The sequence below is a fragment of the Agelaius tricolor genome, unplaced genomic scaffold, assembly GCF_023055355.1.
Source record: "Agelaius tricolor isolate 1412-34295 unplaced genomic scaffold, bAgeTri1.0.p SCAF_35, whole genome shotgun sequence".
NCBI classification, from domain to species: Eukaryota; Metazoa; Chordata; class Aves; order Passeriformes; family Icteridae; genus Agelaius; species Agelaius tricolor.
In genome coordinates this window covers 2,917,503-2,935,533 of record NW_027269295.1, presented here as the reverse complement: position 1 = coordinate 2,935,533, position 18,031 = coordinate 2,917,503, and the positions used below count along the sequence as shown (strand labels likewise).

General features: G+C 41.5%; 1 protein-coding gene across 1 annotated transcript in view; it reads left to right on the top strand.

The window, feature by feature from the left end:
• TBCD (tubulin folding cofactor D) overlaps nucleotides 1-18,031 on the top strand; it is a 126,839-nt gene that overhangs the window by 95,260 nt on the left and 13,548 nt on the right. Inside the window, exons 28-34 of the mRNA XM_071452934.1 lie at nucleotides 3,113-3,231; nucleotides 3,979-4,070; nucleotides 4,943-5,083; nucleotides 8,019-8,102; nucleotides 9,430-9,588; nucleotides 10,358-10,496; nucleotides 17,245-17,366. Of these exons, the coding sequence (XP_071309035.1) occupies nucleotides 3,113-3,231; nucleotides 3,979-4,070; nucleotides 4,943-5,083; nucleotides 8,019-8,102; nucleotides 9,430-9,588; nucleotides 10,358-10,496; nucleotides 17,245-17,366 (856 nt within the window). The remainder of the gene's footprint in view (nucleotides 1-3,112; nucleotides 3,232-3,978; nucleotides 4,071-4,942; nucleotides 5,084-8,018; nucleotides 8,103-9,429; nucleotides 9,589-10,357; nucleotides 10,497-17,244; nucleotides 17,367-18,031) is intronic.

The window sequence follows — 18,031 nt, the reverse complement described above, 5'->3', positions numbered from 1 at the left end:
ATCAGCAGTACAGAAGGAGGCTTAAACTTCTCTTAGGGCTGTATGAATCAGCATCTTTATTTATACTGCTTTTCTTGTACCTGTCTTCTTTTCAGGGATCAGATTGTATCATGTCCATCAGAGACAAATTGCTGGGTTGCACAGATAAATATTTTAAGAATAACAACATTTATATTTTTGTTTTTCTAAATATGACAGCGAACTGACATATCTTAATAAAATATTGATTTCTTTCTCGATTTCTTATCATTATTAAATCAGGTAACAAAATGCCTATTATTTATTTGTCTTAGAGATGTTCCCAAAATGATGTTGATATTGAGCACATATGTATTTTCCATGCCCCAAAGACATTAGGGCTGAACTATAAAAGTGGCCTATCCTGATTTGAAAATACTTTATGTAGTGCTAAATCTTTACATTTTTGTCAAAAAGAACACCCCAAACCAAAACAAAGCAACAAACTAACAAAAAAGACCCAACAAAACCCCCCTCCAAACTCCAGAATTGCCTGCTGGAGTTTGGCCCTGCCTGCCAGATGCTTCGTGGGCAGCATGGGAAGATGTGATCTGGTCCCAAGGCAGATAAAATCCCCACAAGCTCAGGAAAGGTTCATGTGTAAAACCAGAATGTGCTGGGCAGGAGGAGGCAATGCTGAGTCAAAGCAAATAAACTAAAAATGAGTTGAAAAGGTGACAGGGCAAATTTTATGTAAGGATGAAGTTTCAAGTTTCTGTAAAAGTGGACTGGAAAACTCAGGCAGTGCCCAAGTCAGGAAGGAGAAGGGATCTACTGGAAGTACAGGCTGCAGATGTTGTTGCTTTATTCATTTAGAATCCTCATGGTTTTTTCCTGGATTTGAGGTTTACTTTTCATCTGCCTTGTGCTTGGAGGGACCATGGCAGTGTGGCTGTGATGGTCTAGGGACACAATTGGGTTCAAATTTGTACATACAGATAAAATTTCTCATGGGATTTTCTGAAGTAGAATTGTGAATTGACAATTTTTCTGTTCTAGAAAACTCTCTGGTCAGCTCTATCTTGAGTACCCTTTTATTTGGCCTTGGCTGCACTGGACCCTGCTCCACACATGATAACAGAAGTGGCATTACACATGCAAGCATCTTTTAAAAAACAACAAAAAAATAGTGTATTTTAATCTCTGTACCCATAAAACTTACAAATTTCATGCCTGTCTGTTGTGGGATTTAAATCCAGTAGTAAAAGTGTGTGCTGGATGTGGGCATGAGTGGAAGCTGCAGCAGGAGACATTCAGCACAGTGCAGGTGCCTTAGATAAGTCAGTTAAAGCAGGTCTGGACATGATCAAGGGCATTAGGGAAAAAACCAAAAACTTTTGGTAAAATTTAACCAGAGTTTCAGTGTGGCTTGATGGTTAAAATGAAAACACCAATCAAGGGTGCTTTAGCAGATTGACATTCTTAATCTGTCCTTGTAAGGCTGCAGTTTTATTGAATCACTACTTTTCCCTCTGTTTGTTTGGACCTTCTCTTAGTGTTTTCCTGTCTTAGAGTGTTCTGGTTTGGTTTTGCTGACTTTCTCTTTTAATATCCTTCCAGGGTGGGTTGTGTGGAATTAATATTGCAGACACTTCATAGGCCCTGTTGGTTTATGAAGCTGAGGGCTCTGAGAAGAATATTAACATTTGCATTACACTTTCCACCATAATTACTGAGTGGTTATAAGTAAAGAGCTGGTTTTGTCTCATTGCTGTGTCATTTGGCTAAAATGTCAATTTTAAATTTACATCACTCAGAGTGGAGACTGTCACAGCAAACACTGCATCTTCCTCTGGCCTCAGGACTCCTAACACCCTGGTGGTTTGGAAAGTTTGAAATAAATGTGCTTATCTGGAGGTGTTGCTCACCTCTGGCCAGGGAGCTGGGCTGCTGATGGGAGGGACAAGCTGGGGCCTGTCCATTGCATTGGGGTTTATAAAACCAGTCAGGAATTATGATGAATGGGGAGTTTCTTATGGCAACTCTTCTTTCTTCCTCTAGCAAATATTGCTCAACCATTCAAACCTTAGATTACAGTAAGCACTGGCACAATTATGTAATCTTCCCAGGATCTCTGCTTCTTTTTCTTGGAGGATTAAAAAGTGTCTGTGCAGTAAGGGGATTTATGAGACCACCTTGCTCCTGTCTGAATCAGAGCTGTGTTTATTGCAGCTGGCTTGGAGAAGCTTTTCTGGAGTGCTTTGGTTTTCTCTGCATTTTACAGGAGAGTTTAATGTGCAAAATTGGGTAAAGGAAGTATTGGCTGTAAGTCTGAGATAAAGGCTGCAGCAGCAATGTGAACCTGTTCCTGACTTTTCCTATTTTTATTTTTCCATACACCCTCATTTTCTCCTTGATATAATTTTACATGTTTGCTGAGGCTCCTTTTTCCATGCCCAGCTGGGTTTATTCTGTGTTTATTCTTGTGCCTTTTGACTCTGCTGCTGTTTGTAGGGTCGCTGTCCCCACTGTGTCCTGTGCCAGCACACAGAACCAAATGGAAAATTTCCTCCTGAGCTTTCTCCTCCAAAACACCCAACTTCATTTATGAAAAATGATCTGGAATTATCTCACTGTTTAGTTATGATCTGTGTGTGTGCTAAAGCAGGACTCCAATCAGGAGTTTTCTGAGGGAAAACTGTTAAAATAACTGGTATTTACAAACCTGGGGATCTCCTGCCTAACACAGAACACTCACCCAGTGATAGAAAATGGAGACCTATAAATATAAAAAGAACTTGCTCCCCTGTGCTTAGCCAGAAAATTGTGCTTATACTTATTAGTTGGATGTCTAAAACTTGATAACTCTTTGAGAAGTTTGTCTTTTCTCTCTCTGAAGTAGTAGGCTTAGTATAAATACAAAGTCAGATTTTTAGACAGAAAATATGTATTAATTCATGTAAAAGTGAACATCTTCAAATTTTTATCCTTTTCCTGTAGAAAATTAAGATATTCAACATTTTAGTTTAGCAAATTACAAAATTTTCCAGCTGCTTTGTTTAGGGGATATTTTCCTGATGTTCTTTCCTTGGCCAAATATGAAATTCTAATGATGTGGTGCTTGCTTTTCACTCTGCAATTGTATTTTTTCCAGATGAGCTGGTGACACAGTACGTTTCAGAACTACAAAACACAGAGGAAATGATTCGTTGTGGCTTTTCACGAGCTCTTGGGGCCCTTCCAAGATTTCTGCTGAAGGGCAGGCTCCAGCAGGTGAGAAAACAGGATCATTGGAATGAATGAGTGAAACCTGTGACAGTAATCAAATTAATAATAATGATCATAATTAAAGGTCTTTGTCAAAGGGGTTCGAATGCTAATGCACAGAAAATCATCATGAGTTGAGTTTGCCATAGTTTCTGATAATTAATGTTTAGTCCTGCTTTAGTGGTGGTAATGGAAAGCCAGAGGCTGAATTAAAACCCTTTGCTATGGGATATTGGTGCAAGGGAGGAGAGAAGAGAGAGGGGAAGAGAGATTTACTACAGGGATTGAACTGAAACCCCTGGAGAAACTGAGATACAAGAAGCCACAAAGTGAAATAGAAATGTAGATTTAGAATATAGATCTTAGTTTTTTTATGCCTAAGTGCCTTGGGGATCTGAAAAGCTGCAGCAGAGAGCAGAGGCCTTTTTGCCCTCAGGCAGAATTCTACCATAGAAATGGTATTTCCATAAGGTTACCCTGCCCCAGACAGGATGCAAACTTAGCCTGTTGTTCACATTTTTTAGATATATTGTTCCCATAAACAAGAAGAACTGAGAGAAATACATATGAATTTCTGAGTTATATTCTGATGATGTTGTGTAAAACCTTACAGGCCTCTCCTGGTGACAATCCAAATTCTGCTGCCTGCTTGGTTCCTTCATACAGGATTGAACTCACTTTACTATGATATCTGAATTTAATATAGTAAAAAATGCTTTGGGTTTATATATCTCAATCTTTGTGTTTTTTCAGGTTTTGGAAGGTCTAAAAAAAGTTACAGTAATTTCCCCTGAAGATGTGAGCTTTGCTGAAGCCAGGAGAGATGCCTTAATAGCAATTGCAAAGTATGTTCCTCACCCCTGCTTGTGTCTTAATTTTAAATCTTTCTGTAGAAACTTTCTCCATTCTGCTGGGAGCTGGGAGCATGAGTCTTAAAATCACTTACACACATCTTGACTGCATATCCATTGCTCAGTTTATTTTTAATTCAGGGAATTACCACACACCTGCCTCTGGACTTCAGCTCTGATAGTGCTGTCAGGTTTTATCAGTTAACTGACTACCTAGAGTGTATTTTAGTGTTTACCTTTCTCATGGGCTGCAATTTAATGAGCTTTACTGAGGAGGAAGAATAGAGGTTTTTCCACAATCTTAAAAAGATTGTATTGATTTAAAGAAATTGTGCCTTTTATTTAAAGCAATATTTTCTATGTTGAATGTCACAGTGCAGTTAATAGTGTACATTAATATTTTATGCTCTGAAACTGTTACACTGCTAAAAACCCTGTGTCTTCAAGATAAAGAAGTTTAATATCAGGTTCAATGCACAGTTTGTTGGCCATTTGCACTTCTTGGTGACTTTGTTTTAAGGAGAGTTCAGGGACTGACAGATACTGAAGCAAGTTCATTTTTGTAGTGTTATAGATCTGAAAGCTTTTCTGGAGTACTTTGATTTCCTCTACATTTTATAGGAGAGTTTAATGTGAAAAAACAGGTAAAGGAAGTAAAGCAACCTAATTCCCTGCTGAGATCTTAACTTTTCCAGTGTTCCTTTGAACCCAAACACTGCTCAGAGCTCCTCATGTCAAATTCAGCACAGAAATATTCCTCATTCCATCTGTAATGGCCATCACAGCTGTTATCAATTTTATTAACCAACATAACAAAGCTTGCTCTCAATTGCCTCCCATCCCTTCTTCTCCTCTTTATTTTGAAGGGTTTGCCAGACAGTGGGTGTGAAGGGAGATGGATCCCAGCAGGAGTTTGTGTGCAGGGCTAACGTTGATCAGATTTACGCCACGCTGCTCACCGGTGTCACCGACTACACCACCGACAGCCGCGGCGACGTTGGAGGATGGTAAGGTGGGGGCAGATCCAGGCCAGCTCTGGTGTCCAATGAAAAGCTGATGTGTTTTTAAAACCTCTTAGAAACAAGAGCTCCAAGCTTTTGGAGATTTGAGATTTTGGAGATTTGAGCCTAGGTAGGAATTAGGAATGCACAAGAGGAAGAGAAGGGGAAAGTGAAAGGTGAAGCCTGGCAAGTTTTGGTTGTCCTTGCTCAAAGATTTGGAATATGGGGATTGATCTGTTCAAAACTGAATTTAGACCTTTTTCTGGTTCTGTGGGTGACATTAGTGCTTTTTAGTAAATACCAGGAATGTATTCAGTTGCAAACCAGGGATTTAAAGCATTATTTCTCTTTATTTGAAACAACACATTTGGTCCTGCCTGATCTCTCCTGCTGCACGTTGCTGTTGTGGGGATTTTTTGCCAGGAGAGGGAGCAGCTGCATAACATGTTGAGAGGGATAAAAACTCTCAGTTGTGCTGCAGCATCACCAAATCTTTTGTAAGTGTAGGGTTTCAATGATTTCAGATATGGAACTGCAAGAATAAACCATAAATCTATAGGAATATGTCTGCTGATGGGAAATCTGTAGCATAGGTAGATTAATAAATATAGTAAACTTAATAAAATTAATAAGATCTTAGTAATACTAAGTCTATAGCAGTTTTATTTTCATGGCATTCCTCAGTCTTCAAGGTCCCCCTAATACACAAAGAAGATTCAGTGTGTGACATTGCATTCCTCTGAATGCTCTGTATTCCTTCAGTGACAGTGATCTGGAAAGGAAGATTTCAAATTTCAAAATTCCTGACTGTGGAGGCTTATGTCCTTCTTTGGGTTTGTGTTTCATTTCCAAAGCTCTAATTGGGGATGTGTCAGCATTTACTGATTGGAAGTTCCTGAGCTTTGAATGAGAGAGATCATGAAGAGTTCATGTTATTCATGCCATCCTGTAGAATTACACAGCACAGGAATATGGGTCTTACAAACCAAGCATTCTCCTGTCAGGGTGCTTTTCTGCACCTATTTATGAGCAAAACATGCCCAGCCTGAAGTAGGACTTGTTAATAAAAAGCATTAAATTATCCTAATTCAGGAACAAGTCCAGTATCTGCAGATTTAAAATACTTTTGATGCTGTGTGGAAGCCTCAGAGCAGTAACACCCAGTAGAGAGAAGCCATGAACTCTGTAAATAAATGTGATAGAGTAATTTTAATTGTCTTTTATTTATTAGCAGTTGATTTTGAGTAAAATGCTGGTTTTGAAAAGGCCGCCTCATTTTATTGTCTGAATCCATAATTTTAATTTGAAATGTGCAGGTATATGTTGCTTTTAGAGATGAAGAATCAGCCTTGGCTGATTATTTTAGATATGAAGAATCATGTTTTTAGCTGTGGATGATAGATGATAGTGTTTTTGTATGGTAAGGAAGTGGTAAAATACATGTATTTGACCTGTCTGGCACTGCATGGATTATCTCAGGGTACAGAGATGTGTGTTCAGATTCAAAAGATTCCAAAGTGCTTTGAGCACCAGATAATTTTTTTTTTAGCTTCTTTGGGCAATTCCAGCCACAATCAAGTTAAGAAATATGTAAATCAGAGGGGGAAGGGGGATCCTTTCTCATGGCAAACTCTTGGCTGCTGAAGGTTCTGTGGCCTCTCTAAGATCAGTGCTTTCTCATTCTGTTTCTTCTAAACCAGGGAATAAGATGGAAAGATATGGAGAGAAATGCTGTTTCTCTGGAGAGACTTTGTCTTTTTTGTGTAATTTTTGTCTTTCTTTCATAGAGTCATGGGAAAGTTTCACCAACTTTACTCTGCATATGCAAACTTTACCTTTCTTTTGACAGATTGTTTGCTGGGACATGTCTGATCTGTCTACAGGTGGTAGACATGAATATCTAAGTCAGATATGATACAAAAAACTAGTAAAACATAACCTTGATGAAAGACTGCCAGACTTGTTTTAAGCTGCTTTGGAAAAAATGATGTAATTTACCTTTTTTACCATTATAACAAATGTCCCACCCAGTTTTAGGTTGCACCTGCAACTATTTTCAAGTTGTTTTGGAAACCAGCAAGAGGAGTATTTCTTCTCATAGAAGGCTGCTGGGTCTTTTCAAATAGTTTTTTCTCCTTTTTAAAAAAATTATTACTGAGAAAGGATGACATTACTCTGAGTTACCAATGTGGTGAACGTGCTGGGCCTGGTCTTGGGCAGGGTCATGTCACCCACTGAAGTATTGCCCTTGCCTTCAGTTTTTTAAAAACTCATGGATTGACAAGACATGGTTTAAAACAGCCATATTGATGATTTTTGAAATTAAAATTACACTTTTTAAAAAATTATATTTAGACATTTTGAAGGGAGAAGATCATTATCTAGACAAGACTCACTTCAAGCCCAATTTAGTGTTACTTTGGTCAAAATTTTCATGAAATTAATTATTGCTTAGCATAGAGATTTAAGTCACTCTGAGTCACAACTTGTTGGAAATATTAAGCTTGAAAATTTACAAGAACGTGACAGTGTTCAACATCTGACTGTCAAAGTGTGAGTTGGCCTTTTCAGAAAATAATTTCAAGCAGACAGAGCACTTAAGTTTAAATACATCTACTTGCACATGAAACATTACTAATCATTATCAGTTTTAACCTTCTTAAAATAAAGAATAAGCCTGGTGACATCTGGCTGGAATGAAAACCAGGCTGGTGAGGCAGGGATGAATGTTGGACCCTCAGTGCAATGTGAGCTTTGTTTCACAGAATGGGACTGGGGGGACACTCCTTGTCCTCCCAAAGTATGGGAGATGCTCTCAGAGGTCATTGCTTTTGTTTTTTGGGCATTTGTGCTGGTGTCTTCACCCAGCTGAGGGAATGGAAGGTGTGTTTATTGACATGAGTGCTGCTGAGGCTGCTCTGATCTGTCCGTGTCCCCACAGGGTGCGCGAGGCCGCCATGACCAGCCTGATGGAGGTGACCCTGCTGCTGGTGCAGAGCGAGGCAGAGCTGATCAGTGCCAGCATGTAGGTCATGTTCTGCCCTGTGTTTGTCTCCTGGAGCTCCACCCAGCCCTGCAGGACACTCTGTGCTCCTCCTTTACTGAGTGGGACAGAGCTTTGACACAAGTGCTTCAAGCCCCTGCAGATGGGGAGATGTTACATCTGGGAAAACCTTGTTGGGAGAGCCTGGGTGGCAATCCCACCTTGGAAATGCAGCACAGCTGTGGGATTTGGGCTAAAGCTGCCCCCTCTGTGGTGCTTCCCAAAAGTGCTCACTGAAACAGAAAGCAAATCTGCTTATCCAGAGTGTCACATCATTAATTTGGAATGTGATCAGATGTGAGAATGAGTTTGGATTCGTTTCTTTGCAGAATTATTAGTAAGGAAATAAAGAAAAAGAATTTACACTGAGCTCCTGATTTTTAATTTTATGATATGGTGCTCCTAATAATAAAAGAATTAATAAAAAAGTACAATTTTTAAAACATAGCTTGAGCTGCAGTAAAACTTTCCTAATAGTCGTATTGGTTTGTAGACAGAGTAGGCCAATGATTAGGTGAACATATACATGGTTTGGGATTTAATTAAAAACCCCCAAATGTTGAAGGACACCTAGAAGGAAAGCACTGGTTTCTCTAAGAGCACACTGCTCACTAGTGCCCATTTTCAGGGGCTTCCTCCTGTTCAGCTGTTTATTCACAGATTGTCCACATGGAACTGAGAAAAGCATTCCTGCCAGCTGGATCCCATTTTGGAAATATTCTGGGCCTTGGTGTAACTGAAGGAATTGTAGCTGGTTTTACTGTCATTAGTGGCCCTTTCTGAAGGGTTGAGGGCCTTATGGGACACAATTTTGTAGATGTGAGTTTAGTTGTGAGCATAAACCAAGTAAGATATTGTTAAAAACTGGCCAGAATTGAAGAAGTGATTTACTTGGGATATATGAGATGGAGGAGAGACCTTGTCCTCTGTTATATGGGCAGTTTTCTACTTCAAAATGTGCTTTTCTCAAAGTTCTGCTCTATTTCCATCTGAAATGTAGCAGTTCAGCCAGGCCATCAATGACTGTTATCTTTTTGGGTGAAGGGTGGGGCAGTATGTGTAAAAAGTGGATAAAATATTCTGTAATATGAATGTCATGCTGGTTTTTGGTTGGTTGATCTGTGGAAGATAAAGCCTTGTGATTCTATCACCATCTGGGTGTCCTACATCACTTGTGTGTTCATTCTGAAGAGTTAAACCAGAATGCTTTCCTAGCAGGATCATTCTTATTCATTTAATTGAAACCATTTACATCTAAATACGCATTCTACTGCCTAAATTTTCTGATTAAATGTTTTCTTCTTTATAGCTGCAAGCAGATTATGTGCTGGTTGGCTCAACAGTCAGCTGAAAAAATAGATAAATTCCGAGCTCATGCAGGATCTGTGTTCCTCACTCTTTTGCACTTTGACCATCCTCCAGTTCCACACATCCCTCACAGAGAAGAGCTAGAGAGGATATTTCCAAGGTAAGGTGTTGAAAAATGTCCTAAACCAATGAAAGTAAAAGATAAATTAATACAGTTTCACCTAAACCAAGCAACCTGATGTAATTTTTATGGCCAGTATGTGTATGGTGTTGTCAGGATTTCACTAAATTGCCCTATGAATATGCATGAACATATTTTTTTCCTGAACTGGAAAACATTGGTCATAATGATAGTTTTTAATGAGTTGTATTGTTTTAACCAAGCTCTAGTTCCAGTAGTTTTCCAAGATGGACTTTCTAGTTAAAGCAAGAGTGAGAGAAACTCATTCCTGAGTGGTGATTATGGTACCTGATGGGTGTGAGGAACATCCAGCTCTGTGCTTGGGGGATCCTCAGCCTGCTGGGATCCTCTGCTCTGTCTGTGAGGCTGCTGATCACCAGCACCACCAGTGCTGGGAGGGTGTGCTGGCCTTTCCTGGGACAGGTCTGTCCTTGAGCAGCTGGTGGTGGGAGAGAGCACAGAATGAAACTGCAGAAAGAAACTTGTTTTGTGAATGTAGGCAGAAGTGCCTGGGGGAAGGAAAGTGCAGTTCAGATCTTCCCTGGATCAGAACAAGGATTTGGAGATTCCTCCACTTTACTGGCAGTGGCTGAAGCTTTGATTTGTATTTACCCAATGTGCTCAAAGACCAATCTTTGATTTGACACTTAGGTAATTCAGACACCTTCCTCCCTGGTGTGGAGGAGCAATGTGGGGAGGAGAACAGCAGTGCACCCACACAGGATGATTCTTTCCCTTCCCCTTGCAGGTGGGAGAAGGAGACGCTGAACTGGAACGCGGCGTCGGAAGCGTTCCCTCGGATCACGCAGCTGCTGGGGCTGCCGGCCTACCAGTACCACGTGCTGCTGGGGCTCTCTGTGTCCGTGGGGGGACTCACAGAGACCACGGTGAGACAGCTCTGCTGGCACACCCAGTGCCCTTCTTGGCTTCCCTTTCATGTGTCATTCTCTGCACTTGCTCTCTGCTGCCTTTCGGCTGCTTTTCTCTGCCTCTGTCGAGGTCGGGGTTGAAGGCACTTGAGACAATAGTTCATGTTCAGGCTTAGCTGATTTTTACTGCAGTTCATTAACAAGGCACAAAAATGGATAACTGTCACTTGTTGCAAGGTCTCTTAAGGCTAAGCTGTGCAATTAAGAAATGACACCTAAATTATTTTCACTTTTAAGCCAAAAACTAATTGCTCAATGTCCACAATGAGGACTTTTCTCTCCAATTACAAAATACCACCCAAGAACAAGGAAGCCTTCTCCAGGGCCTCAGGTCAAATGCAGTGCTCTCCTGGGAGTCAGAGTCTGTCAGCCCTGTGTGTGAGGCTGCTGATCACCAGCATCACCAGTGCTGGCAGGGTGTGCTGGCCTTTCCTGGGACAGGTCTGTCCTTGGATCAGCTGTTGAGTCACTGGTGATGGGAGACCACTGCTTGCACACCCAGTGCCCTCCTTGGCTTTCCTTTTATGTGTCATTCTCTTCACTTGCTCTCTGCTGGTTTTCAGCTTCTTTTTTCTGCTTCTGTTGAGGTTGGGTTGAAGGCACTTGAGACAATAGTTCATGTTCAGGCTTAGCTGATTTTTTACTGCAGTTCTGCAGTCTTTCATTAGCAAGGCACAAAAATGGATAACTATCACTTGTTTCGAGGTCTTTTAAGGCTAAACTGTCCAGTTAAGAAATGACACCTAAATGATTTTCACTTTTAAGCCAATAACTGATCACTCAAAGTCCACAATGCAGACTTTTCTGTCCAATTACAAAATACCACCTATGAAGAAGAACAAGGAAGCCTTCTCCAAGGCCTCAGGTCAAATGCAGTGCTCTCCTAGGAGTCAGAGTCTGTCAGCACAGAAAGTGTAAAATTCTCAGCATCCAGAGCTCCAACAGCTGAGTGTGCAGGGAACAAGGAGTGAGGGGGCTTTGTTTGTCCTCTCCTAGACAGGACTGAAAGTTCCAGGCCCACAAATCCCAGCCCTGTGCTGACTGTCCCAGCTGGGATCAGGAGCAGAGCCCCTCAGCTCAGTGCAAGGGGATTGCTCTCCCCAGTGAGGTGAAAACCAGTTCCTTTGTCACCTGATGCAAGGTGGTAACTGGTAGTGGTCAGTAGGTGTTAACAGTATGCACAGATTTCTTTTTTTAATTATTTTTTGTACCTTTTCTACTAAAATACTAGTGAGATGTCAGAAGTTCCATTACAAAGAAATATCATTCAGATGTCTGTCTAAATCCTCTGAGCTTTGCAATCCTTGTTTCATTCTTCTGGCATGAACAATCTCTTTATCACTGACTTTGGCAGTCTGCTCTGCTGCCAAATTTGTCCCTACTTTCTTTTAATTTTAGTGTATCCTTCTGTCCTTTTATTACAACTTGCACTGGTCGTTTCAGCATTCTTGGTTTCCAGATATTTGGCTTATAATGTTTTTTGATTTGTTGTAGCCAAAGATGTAAAATATAAAGACAATTTTGGGGGTAAGGACATGGTTCAATATGACACCACAGAGGAATATCAGGGCAGTAACAGAATATTTTGGACTGTCAGTTAAGCCTTTAAATCCCAGTGGGCCTGTAACAAGAGGAGGAGGCTGCGAGTCAACACCCCAACAGTGGTTAAGAGTGTTTCTAATTAAGATTTCCATCTCAAATTAAGAAAACCAGTAGAAAAGTGCTGGGAAAGAAGAATTTTGTGAAGGGGGGAGCAGCTCCTGCTGGGTCACAGCAAGAAGGAGATAAAATCACCTGGAGCTTGTCTCCCATGCCTTCCCCTGCTCAGCCACAACTTGCCCAAATGATTTTTATTTTTGCCTGGTGCTGTGGGTTCTGCTCTTGGGATCAAGAGATGTCTCTGAGCCTTTGGGCTCCCTGGAGCAGGGAATTCAGTGTCTGTGCAGTCTCTTGTGTTTAAACCAATTCTGAGCATTTGAATGTTTCTAAAATGGCAACTAATTATATGGCAAGGGCTATTTTAGAACTTTGGAAACATGTGTGTGTTGGTTTGTGACAGTAATTATCAGATAGACAATGTAACTCTTAACAGATTTCTTTAATAGCAAACATGCACATGAAATTCAGCTTTCAGTCAAGCACAGTTAATTATAGGAGGCTCCACCAAAACCAAAGTTATTTGTCTAAGTAAAAAAAGGAGGAAAGTTTTGGAGAAACAGACATTTTGGCTGCTAGCTGGGGTCAGAGGAAAATTCTTATTCAAGATTTTAATTTTTTTTTAAACTCCTGGTTGCATTTAGTTATGAAAAGTTGGAACAGTTCAGTTACATGCAGCTCCCTTCCCTTGTTAGCATCTGACAGTGTGTTAAGGGAAACCTTCTGCAGTGTTCTTAAACTGTGATTGTGAAATGTTCACTTTTCTGTGACCCTCCAGTTTTCTTTAACATAAAGGCTTGTTCTGGCTAAAATATTCTCCAGGGCTTTAGAAAGAAGATGAGCTAATTCTCTCTTGAGTCAGCTAGAAAGGCAAGGTTGGGCACTTACACTTGGGAGTGTATGTGTGTGGTGAATTACTTTTAATATCTAAAATGTGATATAAAAATTAGAATTGATGTGTTTTACAATGACTGGTATTCAAACTACTCTGTCAAAGCCTGTAGCATTCTTTGCTCAATATCCAGAGACTGATTTAAAACATTGATAGACAATTTTAAGAATGATCCTATTAAATGCATATGAAAGAAGCAGCTTTTTAAAATTGTGGATGGGGGAAAAAGATGATTGGAATATGTGTTCTTGCAGTGATGGGTGTATTCTTGTGCCTCTCTTCCCTCTCACTTCAAACATATCTGTGCACAAAGACACGTGGACATGGAAGTCAGAATGAAGATTCTTGCATATCCTGCAGGATAATTGAGTTCAAATGTCAGTTTGTCTTTTAGTCATCCCAGGGAATCCACAGGAGAAAGGCTCTGTTGTAACTCTGTGGTCAGGGGCAGTTTGGCTGCAGCTAAAATTGCTCTGCAGTATATTTAGCAAGAGTAGTTCTTTGTTTGGCTTTTTAAAGAGATTTTCTGGAATGAGCCATGTGGGGTCTCTGAAGTGTTGTGGTGGCAGTGGGGCTGCTGAAGAATTGTAGCTCAAGCCTTGGAAGTAATCTGGAAAAACAGAAGATGTCATTCCCTGTGGGATTTGGCACTCTGCTCCATCACCATGGTTCAAAGGGCACTTTCTCTGTGTAAAAGAATCTCCTAATTATACATCTGGCCCACAGTGATGCATATTTCTTATGGCTGCATAAAACCCCTCAGTCTGTGGAGATCAGATGTACAATGCTGGTCTTTCTCCAGTGCACAAACCCTGCAGTTGCAGGAGTCAGGATATAATTTTGATATAATTTCATTACTGTTGAACTACATTACATTCTAAATTTTGTTTAAGTACAGAATGTCCTGTGATTCCCTTTCCCCCTAAAGAATGAAAATTGCATTTTAAAGTGATATAGAAATTGTAAGTAAGGCCTTTAGAAAAAAAGAACAACATATTCTGAACTCTTAAAGTTCTTCCCAGGCAGTACCAAAGCTGTGTAGATCTCACAAACAAAATATTGGGATATTAGTAGATTATATTCTAAAACATCTGGTTACTCGGACAAATTGTATGCAAATCAATGCATATTTGGTGAAAGAAAAAGGCCCAAAATCCTCTTTTCTTCATTGGAGTTCTTGAGCAACATACACTTGAGAATAATTCCAGGCATTCTTTTCTTCCAGAGAAAAATAATGTGAATTATGATATTCCTGCTTCATGTAAGGCATCACTGCTGAAAGTACAAACCAGAGCCCTGATGTGGATCAGGTGTCTTAATCACTCATGTGTAGCTGAGATTTTGGATGTAACAGATGCTCTGTTACAAACTGGAATTAGCTTCAGCTGATTCTTTTTGAGCATATCAGTCCTCAAAGGTGGTTTTACAAGTGCTGTAGCTTTGTTCTGCAAAGCTGGCTGGGAACAGTTTGGTGAAGGTTTGTGTAGAACCACAGCAGGGACCTGCCCAGAGCTGCAGCTGGAGCTGGAGCTGGAGCTGGAGCTGCCCTTGCCCCTCCCTGTGCCCTGGTTCTGGAGGTTGAACCTTCAGGGCTTGAGTTCTCTTGATGCCTTGTGCAGGCTGAGCTGGAGCAGAGGCTGGGCAGAGTCACAGAATAAAGCAGGGATTTATTCAAAGGATCTCCTCCATGGATCCACCTTGGGCAGCACCAGAGCCCAGCCAGGGCTGCACCCAAGATGAACCAAAATGGCCCCAAAATGAACCCAAGATGAACCAAAATGGTCCCAAAATGCACGGCCGGGCACGGGGTCTCTCCCTGGGATCAGTTCTGCTCCATTTGCATCTTGCAGTTCATTGTCCCATTCCAGCTTTAGCCCATCCAGTCCCATCCTTGTTTTTCTCTCTCCAGCCCACGGGGTTTGTGCTCTTGGGCTGAGATTTGGATCATTTGTCCTTGGTGCCCAGCTGGAGCAGGAATTGTTTTGTCTCCCTGCTCTGTGCACAGAGCTCAGCATCCCCTGATGTGAACCCAGACCCACACACTAAAGCAGCACAGAATGTGAAAAATAGAAAATCTAAACCTGAGGTATCACTGTCACCAGGTGCAGGGTGCCTCTGAGCTCTGTTCTCTGCTCTGTTCATCTCCTGGCCCTGCAGGATCTGCTCTTGCCCTCAGTGTCGGGGCAGTCACACCTTGGCAAACCCTGGCTTTGCTCTTTCATAAGATCAAGGTCATTCTCAGGCCTCCTCTTAAATTTATATCCAAAGTTGTCCCAGTTCCAGCCCATTAACCTCCTAATTTCCTCTCCCAGTCCTTGTGGAAGCCCAGGGAAAGGTAAATGTCACATGTTTGATGCAGTGTGAATTTGTGTTCTGCATAGATGAGGAAGACATTTGGAAATATTCTCCCCTGCAAATACTCAGGAGCAGTTAAGATTACAGCTCAGATACTGGGCTGGGACAGAAGCAGCTCTCCTGAGGAGGAAATAAGGATTGAACCTGCTCATGTCATGTTGTAATGCTGGAGATTCTGCCAGTACTGGGAAAATGCCCCATTTTTCAGTCTCCCAAGCAGTTACATGATGGATTGTCCACACCTGAATTTTTGTATTGTTTAATTGCTTGTGCTGTCCTCATTCTCCAGTGTTTCTGATATCCTGCTGCTCTGCCTTGGTTTGGCACAGCTCTGGGGCACCTCACCTGGAGCTGTGCTTGTTGCCCTTCCATGCCCTTTCTTGCCTTTTCAAGTCATTTGGATCTGCAGAGAATGCACTGAGTCATTCAACTTCCTTAAAAAAAAATGGTGTGAGATCTCTGAGGTGGTTTAAGACACAAAAGAAATAGGAGAGAAAATGACAACACCGAAGATTTTTTTGTGAGATGGGATTTCCTCTGCTTGTTGTTGATCTCTGCTCTTGGAAGGTGTAAAGATAAAATATTTATAATTTATTTATAATAGTCTTAAATGCACAGATTGTTTTAAAGGGTAGTATATAACAATTAAGCAGGTTTTGAATTTTCAGGAAATCTCTCTTACAATTGTATATCCTGTGAAGAGCTTTCAGTGTCAGGACCCAGTTTATACTGGGCACACTGGGGCACACACCAGTGCTGCTTTTGGAGTGTGGAAGAACCACACTGGCTTCAGTTCAGTGTAGCTGCCTTGCACAGATTTTACTGAGATTTGGCTGTCATTCTGAAACTCAGAATAACTGAATAATTTCTCCAAATTGCTCGACCTTTTTAAAGAAATATTTCTGCTCCTGCACTACCCAGGATGTTTCAGTACAGAACAAAGTGGGAAGGTTGTGCCTGTGCTGTTTGCAGGCTGAAGCTTTGGGAAAATAGTTCAGAGTTTTGAGCCAAGGCTGAATTGTTTCTTATTCTTGGGTACTGATGCACTCATAAATGTTACTGATATGAGTTTTGTTAGATAAAATGTTTAAATATAGATTCCTCTCATTTGCTTTTGGGAAGACACTTGTGACGTTTCTCATCCTCGTCCAATATTTTATTTTCTTTCCTTGATAAAATGGTCAGGCTGAGGAGAAGGGGATTCCCACAGGGGCTGTGCCTGCTTCCCTTCCACAGCAGCTCTGGGAGGGAGTTTGCCAACTTAAAAAGCAAAAAACCCCAGAAGTTTGCCAGCTTAAAAAGGGAGAAAAACCCCAAAAGTTTGCCAGCTTAAAAAGGAAAAAACACCCAAAAGTTTGCCAGCTTAAAAAGGAGAGAAACCCAAAAGTTTGCCAGCTTAAAAAGGAAAAAACACCCAAAAGTGGCCAACTTAGAATTGCCAAGGAAAAGTTTGCCATCTTAAAAAGGGAAAAAACCCAAAAGTTTGCTAGCTTAAGAAGCAAAAAAACCCCAAAAGTTTGCCAGCTTAAAAAGGAGAAAATCCCAAAAGTTTGCCAACTTAAAAAGGAAAAAAACCCAAAAGTTTGCCAGCTTAAAAAGGAGAAAACATCCAAAAGCTTGCCAGCTTAAAAAGGAAAACACCAAAACCCCCCGGTTTCCTTGGCAGTGGGTTAGTGCAGGTGAGAGAGCCGTGGCCTGTTGGGTTTTGGTGCTGCTGGAGGGGTGTCCCAGGGCAGTCGTGCAGCCCCTGTTGTTGGGCACTGGTTTTTTCCAGTCCTTCACTGGAGGTTCCTCGTGTTGCAGCTCAGATACTCGGCCCAGAGCCTGTTTGACCACATGAAGAAGATCCAGAGTGACCCCAGTGCCTTGGGGAGTTTTTGTGAGACGCTGCTGAAGGTCTTTGAGGACAACCTGAGGAATGACCGGTAATGCTCATCCTTGGCTGTTTTCCCTTTAACCCTTCTTCCTTTCCTTTCCTTTCCTTTCCTTTCCTTTCCTTTCCTTTCCTTTCCTTTCCTTTCCTTTCCTTTCCTTTCCTTTCCTTTCCTTTCCTTTCCTTTCCTTTCCTTTCCTTTCCTTTCCTTTCCTTTCCTTTCCTTTCCTTTCCTTTCCTTTCCTTCCCCTTCCCCTTCCCCTTCCCCTTCCCCTTCCCCTTCCCCTTCCCCTTCCCCTTCCCCTTCCCCTTCCCCTTCCCCTTCCCCTTCCCCTTCCCTTCCCTTTTTTCCTTCCCTTTTTTCCTTCCTGTGGCACATCCAGTGGATGCCCAAGGCACATGGATTTGCTTTAACAGAGCTGTCTGGTACAGCAGGAGCTGTGGTAAAATACGAAACCAAGGAGTGTTGGCAAAATATTTTGCACATTCAAGTTTTTAAATCATGGAAGGGTTTGGGTTGCAGGGGGCTCAAAGCTCATCCCATTCCAGTCCCCTGTCAAGGGCAGGGACACCTTCCACTGGCCCAGGTTGCTTCAAGCCCCTTCCAGCCTGGTCTTGGACACTTCAGAGGATGGGGCAGCCACAGCTGCTCTGGGCAATCTGTGCCAGGACCTCCCCATCCTCACAGGGAAGAATTTCTTCCCAATATCCCATCTA